The 17,438-nt window shown below is 36.6% G+C and overlaps 3 protein-coding genes across 5 annotated transcripts; 2 read left to right on the top strand and 1 right to left on the bottom strand.

Moving 5' to 3' along the window:
- Window positions 1-754: 754 nt before the first annotated feature.
- Window positions 755-5,869, bottom strand: LOC147282798 (uncharacterized). 2 transcript variants are annotated; one of them, XM_086246781.1, is made up of 11 exons: window positions 5,513-5,869; window positions 4,825-5,051; window positions 4,674-4,742; window positions 3,912-4,013; window positions 3,593-3,633; window positions 2,502-2,635; window positions 1,935-1,998; window positions 1,730-1,826; window positions 1,515-1,633; window positions 1,303-1,325; window positions 755-1,202 (listed from the first exon to the last, which is right to left on the bottom strand). In XM_086246781.1, exons 1-11 carry the CDS (start codon window positions 5,539-5,541, stop codon window positions 1,115-1,117), a joined length of 993 nt encoding a protein of 330 aa, XP_086102907.1. In that variant the 5' UTR covers window positions 5,542-5,869; the 3' UTR covers window positions 755-1,114. The 2 variants fall into 2 exon arrangements, with proteins under 2 accessions (XP_086102907.1, XP_086102908.1); XM_086246782.1 differs by lacking the exon at window positions 5,513-5,869 and having other exon boundaries at window positions 4,825-4,981.
- Window positions 5,870-7,418: 1,549 nt separating this feature from the next.
- Window positions 7,419-12,404, top strand: LOC147282797 (pentatricopeptide repeat-containing protein At3g04130, mitochondrial-like). Of its 2 annotated transcripts, none has more exons than XM_086246778.1 (4): window positions 7,419-7,720; window positions 8,549-10,111; window positions 11,757-11,870; window positions 11,955-12,404. In XM_086246778.1, exon 2 carries the CDS (start codon window positions 8,587-8,589, stop codon window positions 10,105-10,107), a length of 1,521 nt encoding a protein of 506 aa, XP_086102904.1. In that variant the 5' UTR covers window positions 7,419-7,720; window positions 8,549-8,586; the 3' UTR covers window positions 10,108-10,111; window positions 11,757-11,870; window positions 11,955-12,404. The 2 variants fall into 2 exon arrangements, with proteins under 2 accessions (XP_086102904.1, XP_086102903.1); XM_086246777.1 differs by having other exon boundaries at window positions 8,549-10,150.
- A 2,590-nt stretch (window positions 12,405-14,994) lies between these two features.
- On the top strand, window positions 14,995-16,713 carry LOC147282796 (Presenilin-1). Its single transcript, XM_086246780.1, has one exon. It carries the CDS (start codon window positions 15,108-15,110, stop codon window positions 16,488-16,490), a length of 1,383 nt encoding a protein of 460 aa, XP_086102906.1. The 5' UTR covers window positions 14,995-15,107; the 3' UTR covers window positions 16,491-16,713.
- Window positions 16,714-17,438: the final 725 nt, after the last annotated feature.

Raw genomic sequence — 17,438 nt, 5'->3', positions numbered from 1 at the left:
TTGAGAACTGTAATAGCTCACCTAGATATGAATTAGGACTCTAGAATAAGGGGCAGTGTTTAAGCATGACATTTAGTCCATTATGGTAGGACTTGCCAAGCTAACCCTTATATATAGAGCTAGTCCCTGCTCTCATACGTACATACTGCAGAAACTGAGCCCCATAAACCAGTTGCATTAAGTTGTAGAGAGAGTAGAAAACTAGTTCCTGTGTTCCTTGTTCCAGATGGCTTCCTCAACTCCAAGTTAGTCATGTTAACTAATATGCATGCAGTGATCCTTTTGTGTTCTTAATCATGTATGATATGGTATATGTCCGTTTATGATATATGATGTTTACAGTGGTCCCAACTATTTGAGATAACGAAAATTACCATTAAGATTTAACATAAGAAGTGCACTTTTTCCTAACTAATCCATCTAGTGGACGAATTTTTCTCTAACATAGGATGTAAAATGCAGGACTTTCGTAAGCTCTCTCCCATCCAACATTGTAGAAAGGCCTTATGAAAACATAAATGTTTTTATATGTAACATGATGCTTCTGCACTGTAACCTATGTACATCCGAAGGAAAAAGTACTATACCATTATGATGTTACACATAACAATAAACGATTATTGAAAAGAAAAATGAAAATGGTTCACTAAAGAACTTGGATAATGTTACACGTTACAGGTATATATCTGATTCACTCAAAGTCATTGAAAAACAGAATGAAAATGACTGAACTTGGATAACGCATTAAAAATGATTAAAGAAACAGCTGCATGTTCAATCATACCATCATAATGTTAAAAATTTAGTAAAACATTCATGTTCTTCTATCATCAATTTTCTTTCATCTCCCATTGTGGACGAACAAAGCATGATAGAAGGTCTCGCATATAAAAACATATATGCTTGTACAAGAAGATATCACTATTATGAGCTCAAACTTTTTTTAAGAATTAAGCAAAAAAATCTGGCTTAAGGATCAAATTTGCACTCAGAACTAATTAAGAAAGGTAATTGTAGGAAAATCTACCCCTCAAGCCTAGAAATCCACTTCTATGAATACGCATTGATCCTGTAGGATGCATAAAGGCCAACTCAAACACAATCCTGCTGTTAATCAAGTACCATTGGCACCTTCAGCAGCCTTTTTCTCCTTTTGCTTTTCCTTTTTCTTCTTGTTTCGCAATGCATTCTTGCTCATAGTTCTTCATTAGTTGACATGGACAAGCATTTAATAAAATTAAATTGTATGAAAATCCAAAACATTACATACAGAAGAAACAAGCAAAATATGCGTGTACTTACTCTGTAGGACTCTCTCCAAACAGCTGCCATTACAAAATCATTGAAACCATTAGCATCACATCAAGAAATTAACCAATCAAAAACTTATAGAAAAGTTTCCAAGCATGCATGTCACTACCATCCATAAGATACCAATGATCTGTGGAGAAGCAACATAAATCAAAGAAACCAATACATTTCTGGTAAAAAAATACAAGATATATCATGTATACCTCTGCCTGAACAGCAGCAGCTTTCTGAGCATGTGGGGGCCGATATGCGGCAGGCTTTTGTGCAGGAGGGTTGCTAGTGCTGGCTTTTGCAGAAGTCTTGGAAGATTTCGACCTTTCACCTGAAAATTATTTAAGTTACTCAGTGAACCAAATATATACATGAGACAAATCCAAATCCACAATCAATTAAGTTTGAAATACTGCACAAGAGCAACCTTGAGATTTGGTTTCTCCAACTTCTAATGATTCAATGGACTCGACAAGTTCAGCAATGTCACCAAACCTATCTGGTGACTCTGGTTTCCAGTCAGCCTGAACAAATAGTAGGTGCAAACAAATAAAAAAGAAATCAAGGAGGTGCACACAAGAATAAAGGAATTGTTTTAAGTCAATTTAAGAAGGGTCACCATCAACACTGACCTGGTACAACTTGTCAAACATCTTCTTGAAGAATAATGACCCGTTGTAGTGGAAAATCTTAATCCTTCAATATAGAACAAAAAAATATGAAGCGGTTTACTGGAAAATAAGTTTCTTTGAACCAGACCATCATATTACATATCCCATCAATCCCATAGGATAGCACTAATATGCGCACATCATCAATAGAATATGCAGGAGATGGTAAATATGCTCAGACTGCCCTTGCTGGTTTCACTAATGAACAATTCAAACCAATCCAATGGTGAGAACGGTCTATAACATCAAGACGAACAAAAGTTTGTGCCCATAGATAGACATAAACTTCTCTCAGGATGATTGTATATAATCAAAATATACTTGGAAGATTGACAATCAAGTAAAACAAGAGACAAAAATGCCAACAGAAGTTCTAGACAGGCACATGGTAAACACAGGCCTAGTGCGCCTAATTCGTTCATGAAGTGTACCTAATTAGTTCACTGAAGTGCACCTACCAAGGATACCATGTACTTGATCATTTCGCCAACTAACAAATTCTGTAACAGTACCAAGAGATTAACATACCCATTGTCAACTTGTAATCTTGGAGCTGTTGTGGCAGTCATGAAGTAGCGTCCATCTGGAGACCATTCGCTTGTCACAGACAATGCAGCCTTAGTTGTTCCAAGCTGTTTTTTCTCTATATAGTCCCAAAATGCCTATACAGTAAAGAAAACACAAATTGACTTCAGAAATCATAAAGTCAAACATCATCATGAGTGCATAATGGAAGAAAAAAGAAGAGACAACACAAAGCATTGAGGAGGAGGAGATTAAGATTGAAGGGTTGGAATGGAGTCCAATAGGTGAAAGTGCCTGGAAAGGCCTTTGAGGAGGAGGAGATTAGGAGGTTGATGTTTGAGTGCAATAAAGAAAAGTCCGCAGGGTGGATAATTTCCTACGGCAGTCTTTAAACAATGCATGGATGTTCCAAAGATGTATTTTTTTAAAGTCTTTGACAAGTTTTATAACAAAGGAGTGGTAAATGTAGCAACAAGTGCGACTTTTACTTGCCCTTTATTCTCATAGAATGTGAATTGAGAAGCAGCAGTTTTCTTAGGTTTCTGTGGTGCCAAAGCCTGGGTGTCTCAAAGTTTGTGGTTCCCGCTCTGTTTGAGGGTTATATGTATCTCGTTGTTCTTGTTTTGTTTTGTTTGAGTCTTCTTTAAGTCACTGTGTTTGTACTGTTTCTACATAGTTTGAATGAATGCATTCTGTTTCCTATTAAAAACAAAAACCTCAACTATCTCCCTGCATGCGTAAGATTCATGGATATGAAGATCATTAGAAAACAATTAATGCATATACAGTTCTTGACTGAAATTCATAATACACTTGTGGTTTTTAGTTTTGTAGGTAAATGAAGTTGAAAGTATTTAAAACGTCCAAACAAATTTCAGATGCAGGATGGCTACGTTTCAGTTTTCAAGTGTCCGATTTTCCAAATATCTTATGGTTCAAGTCTCACAATAGTTTTTCCACCTTGACTTTGAACTTCTCTTAAGATAGAATTCTCAAAAAATTACTGACTGATGCACCAATTATCACCAGGTAAGTTACCAAAGCAAATAGGCCAGAAGAGAAATACAAAAAGTTAAAATAACTTAATAGCATACCATATCACCAGGTAAGTTACCAAAGCCTGCCAAACACAGAACTGCAAACCAGATGATTAATATATAGATTTCTTTTTGTCTCCGCCAAGACAGAAATATATATTATATTATGTTATACGATATGATACTGTTTTAAATTCTATTATGTTATGCTCCCAGCGTGGGTGTCACCACTTTTCACCCTTTCATTCACTCATTTTTTTCCATGTGTCTACAACTTAATGAACTTAGTCAAAACAATCAAATAATTAAAGAGAACTTGAGAAACCAAAAAAATAAAAAAGTTAATGTTCCCAAGAAGGACAATTCTTAAGGATACATTTTCCCTTTGGATTCCACCGGATAGTATTGTATGGGCCTGTTCCAAGCTCAAGAAGAGGATTGCACTTCTTGTCAAACACCGTCGTTTTAGAAGGCATAACTAATATAGTTCAAGGAACAAAACATATTCTGAACATTTGCAAAAAGGATTACAATACATGATGAGGTGAAAGCAAGTATACAAAAAAAAAATATATATGAAAATAAAAGATGAACATACTACCATAGCAATTAGCATTCACACCTGAATAAAAAATAAAAAAAAAATTATGCAGTGTAACTTCTGGCTATTACAATGATCCTTATGAACTAGTACTGCTTGCATGAAATATGTTCAGAAAAGAGGATTCATAGAGAGCCCTACTCACAAGATTTATCAAATATATAAATACATATATATATATATATATATATATTCTCATGGGAATGGTGCTAAATCATTCTGGAGTCAATTTTGGAGATTTATTGATTAATTTATCTTCTCAGACTTAACTTTTTACCAGAATAATTTTACTCACATATTTAGAATATATTGACCTGTCCAACAAATTGAACGTAAGTCAGACTGAGATTCACCTCAATGTTCTGAGCACTAGAGTGCCATGTTGAGAAGCCTAAAAAGACATGTACTAAAATTCTTGATATGCACTGAAGACTATGCTTACTTTTAAAATAAACAATATGCATTAAACATTCTAAGTCTTTGGAAAAAGTCCTGTTAAGAAGTCTTTTCAAAACATCTAAAAGGAAAAAAGGATACAGCCATAAACTACAGCAAATTCTGAGCCAGAATATGACCACTGAACATCGTGAACGGGCCCCTCTTTACCTGCCAAATATTGAAGGATTAGGCTGCACTCTGCAGGCAGTTAATAATAAATATGGGTTTTACCATTGAAGTTGGAACATACTAAGAGGTACAAGTCCTTCATGGGTCCCATCTGTCGTCAAGTAGTTTAGCTTTGATTCCCCATAGTAACTCTGGTTGGTTTTATCAACATCGGACTGCACCACAACTAAAAGCTCGGTTGAGCCATTATTCCAATTCAATTGAACAGCGGAAGAAACTCCGTCGAGCAACAGGTTGACTCTGTAAATCTTTTCCACAAGAAAATATCTGGACACTGGCAGGCATCCCCTACATAAAAAGAAAAATGAACTTTACAATGTAAAAACAAGCCTGGGATATTAATGTGAAACATCAGCCACTTTTCTAATCACTTTCTATATATGAAAAAGTTCATATTATATCTGCTTCTAAATGAATGATATGCCATTGCCACCCAATGGATCTTCCCAATCCAAAGACACTCCATAATTTCACAATTTCCCGAAACTACACCCTTTCATGTTTGATACTCCAAAATAGTCGAACACTTGAATTCAAGTTCAAAGTGGTAACAAATTTAATGTAATAAGACACATACCGCTTTTAAATTGTAGGCAATTTAAAATATTAAGAAATTCTGAATTGTTAAAGAAAGTGAAACTTTTTGAAAGTAGCATGTAAAGAGAAGGAATCTGTCTTTCATATGATCCCATACTAGATATAAATTTATAAAGAAGTCCCTACAATCAACTAAAGGCATGATTATAAACCTTTGATTCTGGAACAAATGATGCCACATGGGAGCCAGGTGCCTTAGAAAGCTCAAGTGCAGCCACTCCAGGAATTCTTAGCCGATACATAACTCCTTTAGAGAAATCCCCAGTATCCAAAAATTGTATCTCATTTGTTGCCAGTCGACATGCAACAGCTTCATCAGAGCTGAATCTAATTGAGGGCCTGAAGAGCATATAATACTATCATAATATGTTTGACATAACAGAAATGACATAACATGGAACATAGGCATTCTGCTTCACATATCAGCAAGAAGGGAAATCAACTGTACTCCATCCAAATGAAGAGACAGCTTTTTGGTCTATTTTTCTTCTTTTATTTTCTGCAAACAATGGGACATTGTAAAATAAAATGAGTACCATGTAGTTTTTGTCATGTTCTTTTGGACTTGATGATAAACAGAATCCCCAGTCTCTGTCTTCCATAAGATCACATTCTTATCCTGTGGTGTTGAGGATTTCTGAAAAGTCTGAAGATAAGTCCCACGTGGGGACAAGGCAGCTGCACCAACATTGGGAACTTGAAAAGACCTGATCTCCCTGTAGCTGCTGCAATCGTATATGCTAATCACCGAATCAGACTTCATCACCATGAGCCTAGATCCATCTTCACTGAATTTCGTACTCGTGCAACAAACTTTTTCAAGGGGGCCCGTTCCAGAGTGAGAAACCTTCTGGTCCTCGAACTGGGAGAGAGGTGAAACAAAAATAAGAGAGACAGAAAAGCATATAGTCAACTAAAACAGAAATCTATGATTTAAGTACCTAAGATATCCAGGGGCGGGGCAGGTTCAGTGGCTGCCATAGCAGCCTGACGGCGGTATATGTCAAGGAAACCTTACCCTGTGGATACAACGAATTTGCTTCACTAATATAATTATATTAAAAATAAATAAAAAACCATTACGATGGCACTGCTTCTTAGGAAGCGCTTTTACTGACTTTCACAAGTCTCTGTCCTCTTTGTTTCTGGTTTGTATGTCTCTCTCTCTCTCTCTCTCTCTCTCTCTCTCTCTCTCACTCACACACAGACACACACACACACAAGATGTTCCTTTTTTTTTTTGAAAAGTCACAAAGATTGTTCCTTAATTTGCAATAAAATTACACATCAAGAAACTTGAATTTCTGACCCTCTAATCACTTGAAATTAATGTAGTGACCAAGTTATCAAACAATTGAATACAACAACAATTTCATTAATTTTCTATGATCTTGTTGCTAGCCTATGTATACACTGACAAAATAGTTCTCTCTGTATTTGCAGCTACAAGTTGGGAGATAATTATTAAGGACTATGGCTGCCCAGCAGGACAAAAACAAAAAAGTCAAAGAGTTGCAGAAAAGCTACTTTGATGTGTTGGGCTTGTGCTGCTCTTCAGCCTGGCTGTTTTAGCAAGCATTGCAATAGGGAAAAACAAAATGCCAGGATTTTCAAATACTTCTTTCTGCCATTAGGTGTTTTATATGAGTTGTTCTCTTCATCTTTGAAGGCTCTTTATGTTATTTATTTTATTCTTTAGATTTTAGTTAACAAAGTGGTTGACTTAATCCTTGTCTAGGAACACAAGAACATTCAAAAGCAAACTGGAAGCATCAGAATATATCCAAGACTTACAAATACACATATAACTTGTGAGAATTGAGAGTTCAGAGACAAAAAGAACTGAACAAAAAAAATACCACTCAAGAAGGCAAAAATTAAATCCAAACAAAATAAAAAATTGTTAAAAGAATTTCCAAATTCAGAAGTTAAAGAAATGATTAGTGGGTTTGTGAGAGAAAATAAGAACAGAGCAAGTGATTTAAAGAGAACAGAAGATAAAATTAAATAGCAAGAAAGATTAATGAAAAAAAAAAAAATAAGACATGCCTGGGTTCTTCTGCTTCTACTCTACAGTGTAGAACAGTAGAACCCACCAAAAGGAAACAAGAGAAGAAGAGCTCAAGGGAGAAGAACTGCGCGCTACCTTACTTGTGAATTGTTCAAATTGATAAGGACATTTTAGGCATTTCATGGAACCGGTTCCTAGCTGATTATATTTCATTCATTAAACTCGACGATGAGAAAGAAAGGCCTAAAGCTCTCTTCCATTCGACGATCCCTCGCAACTCATTCATGGTCTCCCCCAACTGAGCTCTAACTCGTTCTGTATTTCTCTCGACTCTTTCAGCCCAACCCAGGTCAGCACTCTCTCTCTCTCTCTCTCTCTCTCTCTCTCTCTCTCTCTCTCTCTCTCTCTCTCTCTCTCTCTCTCTCTCTCTCTCTCTCTCTCTCTCTCTCTCTCTCTCTCTCTCTCTCTCTCTCTCTCTCTCTCTCTCTCTCTCTCTCTCTCTCTCTCTCTCTCTCTCTCTCTCTCTCTCTCTCTCTCTCTCTCTCTCTCTCTCTCTCTCTCTCTCTCTCTCTCTCTCTCTTCTCTCTCTCTCTCTCTCTCTCTCTCTCTCTCTCTCTCTCTCTCTCTCTCTCTCTCTCTCTCTCTCTCTCTCTCTCTCTCTCTCTCTCTCTCTCTCTCTCTCTCTATACCCTTTAGCTCACTATTTACTCTTTTTCCTCTTTGTCTGTAAGTTTTCATCAGGGTTGCATTTGAAAAGGTATTAATCTGTACATTTAACTGGAAACCCCATTAGATAAGCTTCTGGGTAATTTGGTAAAGCTGCAAGACGATTCATCTTTTATTATTATTATTTTTTTTTTGTCTGGAGGTTCATGTTTTAGTTTAGTTGGTATCATTGATTTATAAATATGGCACTCTTATGCATATGCTAAAGTTAGAAGACTTTGTCCATTGTTATTCTTCTTGTTCTGTTATTGAAAGTACATTTAGTTGCCTCATATTAATTTTGATGTGAAATCTCTTTCCGACCAAGTTACACACATAAGGTTGATATATTGATTTCGTTTCTATCGTCATCATTTCTTTCATCAAATGCTAGATAATATATTTTTTTTTTTTTCTCTCCCGATATTGTATGGGTTATAAACAATCTAATTCTTTGTTTATGGGGATGCAGGAGCTAGAAATACTTTTTATTTTCCTTGCGACATCTTCATGATCTTCCATGTTCAGAAATGCTTTAAAAGTGTCCGCTTCCTATGCAATACTTCAAACTCCTGTGCTTTTTTCCATACCTCCTCTGGAAATTGTTTGCCTCCTCTTTCTTCAATTTTGTCTTCTCCACTGGGGTCGTCACAATTTGAAGACCCAACAAGACTATCTGATCTTGACATTATCATAGCTAAAGTTCCGGTTGGAAGCAGTGATGATGAAGTTCTACAATCTCTTGCACATGACCAAGCATGTAATAGCATTCAGCTCACACATAACATTGTTGGTCAATTGTTCCATCGGTTCAAGAATGATTGGAAATCAGCATTGGGTGTATTTAGATGGGTAGAGTCATGCTCTGGCTATAAACTCACTCCAGATGCGTATGATATGATAGTTGACATTTTGGGTAAAATGGGGCAAATGAAAAAGATTATGGATTTGTTAGAAAAAATGCGTCAAGATCATCTGGTCACACTTAACACTGTAGGTAAGGTTATGAGAAGGTTTGCTGGTGCAGGGAAATGGGAGGATGCTGTAAGGATATTTGATGAGTTGGGAAGTTTTGGATTGGAAAAAAACACGGAATCAATGAACTTGTTGCTTGACACGCTATGTAAAGAGAACAAAGTTGAGCAGGCTCGTGAGATCTTCTTAGAGCTGAAATCACACATCTTGCCAAATGCTCATACCTTTAACATTTTCATTCATGGTTGGTGCAAGATCAAGCGGGTTGATGAGGCACATTGGACAATCCAAGAGATGAAGGGACATGGTTGTCGCCCTTGTGTCATCAGCTACTCGACAATCATCCTTTTTTATTGCCACCAATTCAACTTTGATAAGGTCTATGAATTGTTTGATGAAATGGAAGCACAGGGGTCCAGTCCAAATGTTGTCACTTTCACCACTGTCATGTGTTATCTAGCAAAGTCAGAGAATTTTGAGGAAGCTTTGCAGTTATCTGAGAGAATGAAATTGGCTGGATGTAACCCTGATACACTTTTTTACAATTCACTGATCCACACACTAGGAAGAGCTGGCCGAGTAAGAGAGGCTATTCAGGTTTTTGAGGTTCAGATGCCTGAGAATGGGGTACCTCCTAATACATCAACTTACAATACAATGATTGCCATGTTTTGCCATCATGCTCAAGAGAAAAATGCCTTAAATGTCCTCTGCCAGATGGAAAATTCAGGACTATGTAAGCCTGATGTTCAGACATACTATCCATTGCTTAAAATGTGCTTTAAGACTGGCAATACAGACAATTGTTGGAGTAAGTTATTGGATGACATGGTCAATAGACACCATCTCAGTCTTGATCTCTCAACCTATACGCTTCTAATTCATGGGCTATGCAGAGCAAATAAATGTGAATGGGCTTACCTTCTGTTTGAGGAGATGATTGGCCAAGAGATAAAGCCAAGGTATAAGACATGCCGTTTGCTTTGGGACGAAGTCAAACTGAAGAATATGTCTGCTGCTGCTGATATCATTGAGGATTTCATGAAGAAACTATAACAATGTGAGAGAAACCATGTCAGGGTACTTAAGTTCATTTGAGGTGAGAGAAAATCTCTTTTTTCTTGTACTAGTGCATCATAACCCGTGCCCTAGTGGATCTAAGAAATTTTTTGATTCTAAGATTTATTTGAATATACATTTTGGCATGTCTGGGTTGGCTCATAATCTATACATGCATTTGTCTACTTTGTCTACCTTGCACGTATATAAGTAATGGCAACTTATAAATTATTGGATTGAGTTCCTGCTTGAAATTGGATCTGTTTCGAAAGTGAGAACTAGATTTATTTTTGATTTTGTATTCACTTGTGTGTTATGATATAATATATATATATATATATATATATAAGTAATGGTTTGACCTTGAACCGATTTTAATGCGTTGTTTTGTGTGAAGGAATATTCATGTATAATGATTTTGGCTAGAGCCAATGTTGTCCAATATTTGGAGGGTTTTTTATTTCTTTATTCTGGCCAATAAAGAACTGGTTAGTTCTGCAAACTATATTGACTAGAACACAAGTAATAGCTAAAATTTCTTTGTTGGGGTTGAGTTTAGAAATGAGGGTAACTCATAGAAAACTATACAGATAGCTTGGCTATGTGTTGCAAGTGCTCCTGTTCTAATTTATCTACAGTGGATTTCTTGTTTTGGTTTCTTTCATTTGATGACTAGAGATGGATTGAATGAGAAAGAAGATTGTGTTATTTCTGATTGCAAGAGTTAGAGATTCAAAGTTTGTGTGTATCCTTGATATGGTTGTTGTCATATATGTTTTGACATTATGGTACTATGAAAAAGTACTATAACTCTGAGTATGAAATATGTGGATTTGATGATCTTGAAGCAGTTTCTTAGAATTATTCTAGTAGCTGGTATCCATGCATTACAATATGAATACTGTTACAATGACTTGACTATCAATGAGCTCACTTTGTGATTTTTGAGCTCTATTTTGTTTTGTTTTGTTTTTTCTTTTTCTAATATATGATATATTATTAGCTCAATATGTTGTTGTTCAATCTTCAATAAAATGAACCAATAACTCCTCATTGCTTTTCACACTAAGAACCTCAGCTGGCACTCATCATGCACAACCATTTGGTTTTAAGTTAATTCAAGCGTTGGGAAAAATGTACTGATTGATCATAAAAGATTTAATATATAGATCCGATTAAGAATTACTTTTGATCTATTGGGGTTTGCATGCTGATTTTTTCTATATTGAGCTTCATGGTCTGGAAATTTGTTAGTCAGCATCTCGATCTTTTCCTAGCCTCGCTGTATTTTTAACCAACTCATGTGTGGTGAGTTCTTTCTGTAGGGCTTCCTTATCAGAGTTGGACTTGTTTACTACGTTATGCATTGCATATATTTTACCCCGTTTCATCTCGTTGAGTAATTAGCCTTTAATATTGTTAAGTTGATATGATATATTTTTTGTTTTGGTCAAAACGTTGATATAATCTACAGTGCCAATTAATTTCTTCTTGTTTTTTTTTCCAGCGTTCAGTTGATAAATTTTCCATTTTACTTTGCTTCATTGGATCTTGATATAGATGGATTTTTTACTGTGAATTTTTGGAGCATGTACTTAAATACTCATCTTCGTATAAGCTCTCTTGTCTGAATTCATCAATTACAGGTTCAAGTACATGAATTGGGTGCAATGGTTGATGAAGAAAATTGTGTTTTTGGCCTCCCACATCAACCTAGGAGTCAAATTTGTGGACCTCCTTTCTTTCCATGAAAGGAACAGGTAAGAAAGAAAGATTTGTAATCTGAAAATACCTTTTGATTGAGATTTCTTCATTAGCTCATTTCTGAACATTTTCTCATGCAGGTTGGTATAGTGCTGGAGCTGATCATTATGAACCCCTCATTACCCATCCTTCTGTCATTTGTTTCCCAGCAGAAGGCTGTTGTGGCACTCTAAGGGCATTCGTCCTTCAGTTCTGTGGCTGTAGAGAGATTGGATAGAAGTAGTTTTATTTATTTTGTTGTTTAGATCGATTGTCGATATGATGTAGTAATTAACTAATTATGACTTTAGGTGGGCAGAGAGAAATTTCTCTACAGGGATATGGCTATTTGGTATTTCAATCCAATAATATGATGACACATATACTTTTATACTTCATCACATAACATTTTCTCTAATTTTAAGACATAATTTATCTCTTAGGATATCAAATCAGCTCATATCCATATTAGAGTTAAGTTTTTTTCGATGTAATGACATTGGTGTGATGATTATGGAGTGTTGCTTATTATATGAATTGGATTAGCTTAATGTTATGTTGTTATTGTATGGTGTTAGGCAATTAACCCATTAAAAAGTGGTTTGTTTGAAGACGAGTTTGCCTTGCCTTGAAAAAGTGGTCACACTCCACATAACCAAATTTCACAAAAAATGGTAAATTGGTAATCTCCAAATAATTGATGAATTGACTATTTATTAATTGAACAATCTACCATCTGTCAAAGTCTTATAAAAAAATTGACTATTTATTAATTGAACAAATGACATTTTTTGTCCTTATATTTTAACTCATTTTTCATTTTGGTAATTGTTTTTTAAATTTTGGTAATTTTAAATTTATATTTTGCATAAAAATACAATAGCAATCAAGTTTAAATTGTTAATTTCATTAAATTGAACACGAAAATGTGACATGTCAACATATGATTGACATGTGAGTGAGCATTTTAGACATTTCAAATATAAAGACTTAGGTCCTAGGAGAGCGTAACAAACTAGCAACTATGTTTGTAACCTTTTTATTTTTTTGTTCGAATCAGCCATGTATTAAAAAAGCCCAATAGGCACACAAAGTACAAAGCCAACAGTTCAGAGGCCCAAAACAAAACAAACTATTACTGAAAAGCCTAAAATAAAATAAACCGATCTAAACAAAAGACCAAATCCAAGGCACAAGGGGTGATACGGGAAGACCACACCACTACCATGGATCGGAGGAGGATAGGCACCGTTAGGTGGAAGGGAGCAGTATCCACAAAAGCCCAAAACTATCATCACATTAGCATCCAGCAGACACCACCGCCACCAAAAAAGCCAGAGAGACACCGAAATAGGAGAAGATGGAGGTGCGAACACCCGAGCCGAAGCGCACATCTTCCAAAGGTGTAGCGACCACCCGTGCATAAGGGCACAGGATCGCTTTATGACAACATGATCCAAACATCATCGCCGAAGATCAAAGAGTATTCTCGAATCTGACGAAGATGACGGGCCAGGAGTCGAGAACAAGCGGCTGCCCGATGCTTATTGAAGAGACGTTGAAATCGAGAGCAAATGGAGAAAACTCCAGAATTGAGCATATGACTCAAGCAAAATCACCACAAAGAGGGTGAAGCAAAATCACCACCAAAAGGGTGAGGCTTAATTATCGATTAACCACCCAAAACTATAACTCATTCTCACTTTATCACCTGAAAGTTTTTTTGTCCCAGATTACCACCTGTAACTTACATCTGTGTCCCATTTTACCTTGTTCTGTCAACAATTCCGTTAAAAATGATGACCTGGCCGTTAATGCTGACGTGGCGCGCTAGATGTGCGCCACGTGTCACATCTTTTCTTATATTTTTTGATTTTTTTTGATTTTCCTATTTTTATAAACTAAATTAATTAAAAATAGCTCCGAACTTAGAAAAATACATCGAAAATTCCTATTGACTTGTTTTGACTAGTACTAATTTAATATGGGGTCAAAATGCCAATTTTCCCTCTAAAAATTTCCAGAAAATTTAGAAAGTCCAAATTTATTTCTAAAAAATTAAAATACTCTAGACTCTTTGGAAATTCATAGGATAATCTCCCGAACTCCAAAAAATATGAGGTCTACACCGTTAATCTTCTAAAAACTAACAATACCTTTCTCGTGAACACTTGCTACCCAAAAGACCTCTCAGTTTTAAAGGAAAATAAATTTTCCTATAAAATAAATTCTAGAATTTCTGTAAAGTCTCGAAATAATTCTCTAAAACAGGCTTTTGGTAATTTCTCAAATATTTTTGAGAATTTGTCCAAGAGTTTACGAATAGAGGGAAATTTATTTTAATTTTTTAGAAATAAATTTGGAATTTCTAATTTTTTTAGAAATTTTTAGAGGGCAAATTGGTAATTTAACCTGATAGTAAATTAGTACTAGTCAAGACGAGTCCGTAGGAATTTTTCGTGTATTTTTCTGAATTCGTAGCTATTTTTAATTAATTTTTAAAATTTATAAAAAAAATAAAATAAAAAAATCTAAAAATAACAGCAAAGATGTGACACATGGCGCACATCCAGCACGCCACGTCATCATTAATTGCCAGGTCATTATTTTTAATGGAATTGTTGACGGAACAAGGTAAAATGAGACACAGATGTAAGTTACAGGTGGTAATCTAGAATAAAAAAACTTTCAAGTAACAAAGTGAGAATGAATTACAGTTTTGGATGATAAATCGATAATTAAGTCAAACGGTGAAGCAAAAGTCACCACAAAAAGGTAAAATCAAACACCACACAAACATCACAAAATCACCACCAAAAGTTTGTAACCTGACCTCCTCTCTTCGCTGCCACAACAGATTTTTATCATCAAAATAAAGAGAGTTGACACTTTGAATTTAATGGCACCCATAATAAAAAATTATAAAACTACAAAGTGAGAGGGCTGCTATTTGCACACCCTTTTTTTTCTTTTTGCACACCCTTTTTCTTTTTCAATTGAAATAACATATATTAAAGTGGAAAATGAGTGAAAGTAAAGGAACCAAATATGCAATTTGATCTATCTAATTGTATTTTTGAGAAATACAATACTAGCAGTAATTGATGACTTATTAGTAATAACTTATTACTCTCCCGCTCTGGTCAGTCGTCTCTTTCCCAAAATCCCCGCAAAGAGAAAAATGCCGTAACCAAACGGTCCAAACTCCAAACCCAGACCCAGCAGCTGCTCGACGAAAGTCCCCAACGGAAGCCATGGAGTCGAGCATTCTAGAATCGATCGGCGTTGAGATCATAGGCGTGATGTCGCCAGTCTCAATCTGTATGCTCCTCGTAGTCCTCTTAGTCTACGCTCTCTCTCCCTCCAACCCCTTCTCCTCCGCCGCCTCCGCTCCTCCGATCCGCACCGCTGCCAACCTCGTCTACCTCGAGACCCCCTCCGACTCCGCCACCCAGAAGCTCGAAGGCGCTCTCCTCAACGCCTTGGTCTTCGTCATCCTCATCGCCCTTGTCACCTTCCTCCTCGTCCTCCTCTATTACTACAACTTCACCAACTTCTTGAAGAACTACATGCGCTTCTCTGCCTTCTTCGTCCTCGGCACCATGGGAGGTTCCATTTTCTTGTCCATTGTTCAGCATTTCTCCATACCCATTGACTCCATCACTTGCTTTTTGCTGCTTTTCAATTTCACTGTTGTGGGTGTGCTGTCGGTTTTCTCGGCTGGGATGCCCATATTTTTGCGCCAGGGTTATATGGTTTCTTTGGGGATTATTGTGGCCGCTTGGTTTACCAAGTTGCCTGAATGGACCACTTGGGCTTTGCTTGTGGCTCTGGCTGTCTATGATTTGGTGGCGGTTTTGGCCCCGGGTGGGCCTCTTAAGCTCTTGGTGGAGTTGGCCTCTAGCCGGGATGAGGAGCTCCCGGCTTTGATCTACGAGGCTCGGCCAACAGTGCCACAGAATGCTGGGCGTCGTGGATCAGGTTTGGAATTTTTGGTTGCTGGGGTTTCAGATTCTGGGTCGGTTGAGCTTCAGGCGGTCTCAAGGGACAATGTGGATAGAAATGAGAATGAAAATCGCGGTAATTCAGAGTACAGCGCGGTTGAGGTTGGAGGTTTGGTGAATGAGGAACGTGAGAGTATTAGAGATGAAGGGGAGAGGTTACTGTTGGAGGATAATATACTGGTTAGGCAGTCGTCAAGCAGTAATTCTTCGGAATTTTCGACTGTGGTTGTTCAGTCTGACAGAGCTAGGCAGACTGGTAGTGGAGCATCTGAAATTGTTGATGAGGAAAGGTCCCCTCTTGTTGGAATGACGGGATTGGGAAATGAGAGAGAGCAGTTGAGGAGGGATGGTAGCGAAATGTTGAATAGAGGTATCAAACTTGGTCTTGGGGATTTCGTTTTCTACAGTGTTCTTGTGGGCAGAGCTGCAATGTATGACCTTATGACTGTGTACGCCTGTTATCTTGCCATTATTTCAGGACTTGGGTGCACTCTTATTTTGTTGTCAGTGTGCCATCGAGCTTTGCCTGCTCTGCCTATATCTATTACATTGGGTGTTGTTTTTTACTTCTTAACTCGGTTATTAATGGAACCTTTCGTTGTTGGGGCAGCCACAAATTTAGTGATGTTCTGATTGTCCATTTCTTTTTGGTAAGAGGTACATTACATTTAAGAGAAAAACTGATGTTTATGTAGGCATGAGATCTATATACAAAGTAAATGGTAGTGGTCTTTGAATTGTCTCTCCTTTCCCCTCATGTAATTGCTTGTGGTGCAACCTGAACTGGGTAATGCAGTCACTTTGAGACAACTGGTAAATTGTTAATGAATTGAAATGTAATTTGACTGGCCTTTCATATCTTTCTTTTACATATTTCCGAAATGATTTTTTATCATTGAAGTGTGTTTACGCTTATGTCTACACATATAAAATAATTCATTTTGTTATGTTTTCTTCCTCTTAACTTAGTTATGTTTGGAGCCACTTACCTTATTTAATGTGTACAAGTTCTTGAGAGGTATCTGCCAGTTTGTAACTTGGAAAATGTATAGAACACGTTTGATCATGAGTTCGTGACAAATTGTGTGTTAACATGAGTACTGAAAAAGAAATGAGCTAGACTGAAAATAGAAATCATTACTTAAACTAGTATTCTTACAGAGGAAAAAGTATGTAGGTTCTTAGACACGTTTAGTTCTCTTTAGATGTGAAAAATAAAGTTGTAATATTTTCTTGTGTTGGGCTTTTTCTCCAAATCTCACCTAGTTTCTAGATAATGTTGTTTCCTTTCTTCATTGGTCAATCCAACACATTTATAGGCAAAGTGTATCTCAGCTTACATTATTAAGTCTTAATTGTATTGGTTAAGAGCCAGTTACAGTAGTTTAATTCAATTTTCACTCTTATTTTTCCCTTCCTCTCAGTCACCCCTTTAATTTTGCATATGGAACGGTAGTACTGAACTTCTAGTTCTTTATCATACCAATAGATCATAATGATCTACATGGTATCATAGCTTAAGTGGGAACACATGTCTTCATTAAAGATCAAGTTTGATTCTTGCAGTTTTGCTCTTCATGG

Source organism: Dryas octopetala, chromosome 6 (assembly GCF_963921425.1).
Source record: "Dryas octopetala chromosome 6, drDryOcto1.1, whole genome shotgun sequence".
Classification (NCBI taxonomy): Eukaryota; Viridiplantae; Streptophyta; class Magnoliopsida; order Rosales; family Rosaceae; genus Dryas; species Dryas octopetala.
Note: the sequence above shows the minus strand (reverse complement) of the source record. Positions and strands in the feature narration are given on the sequence as shown.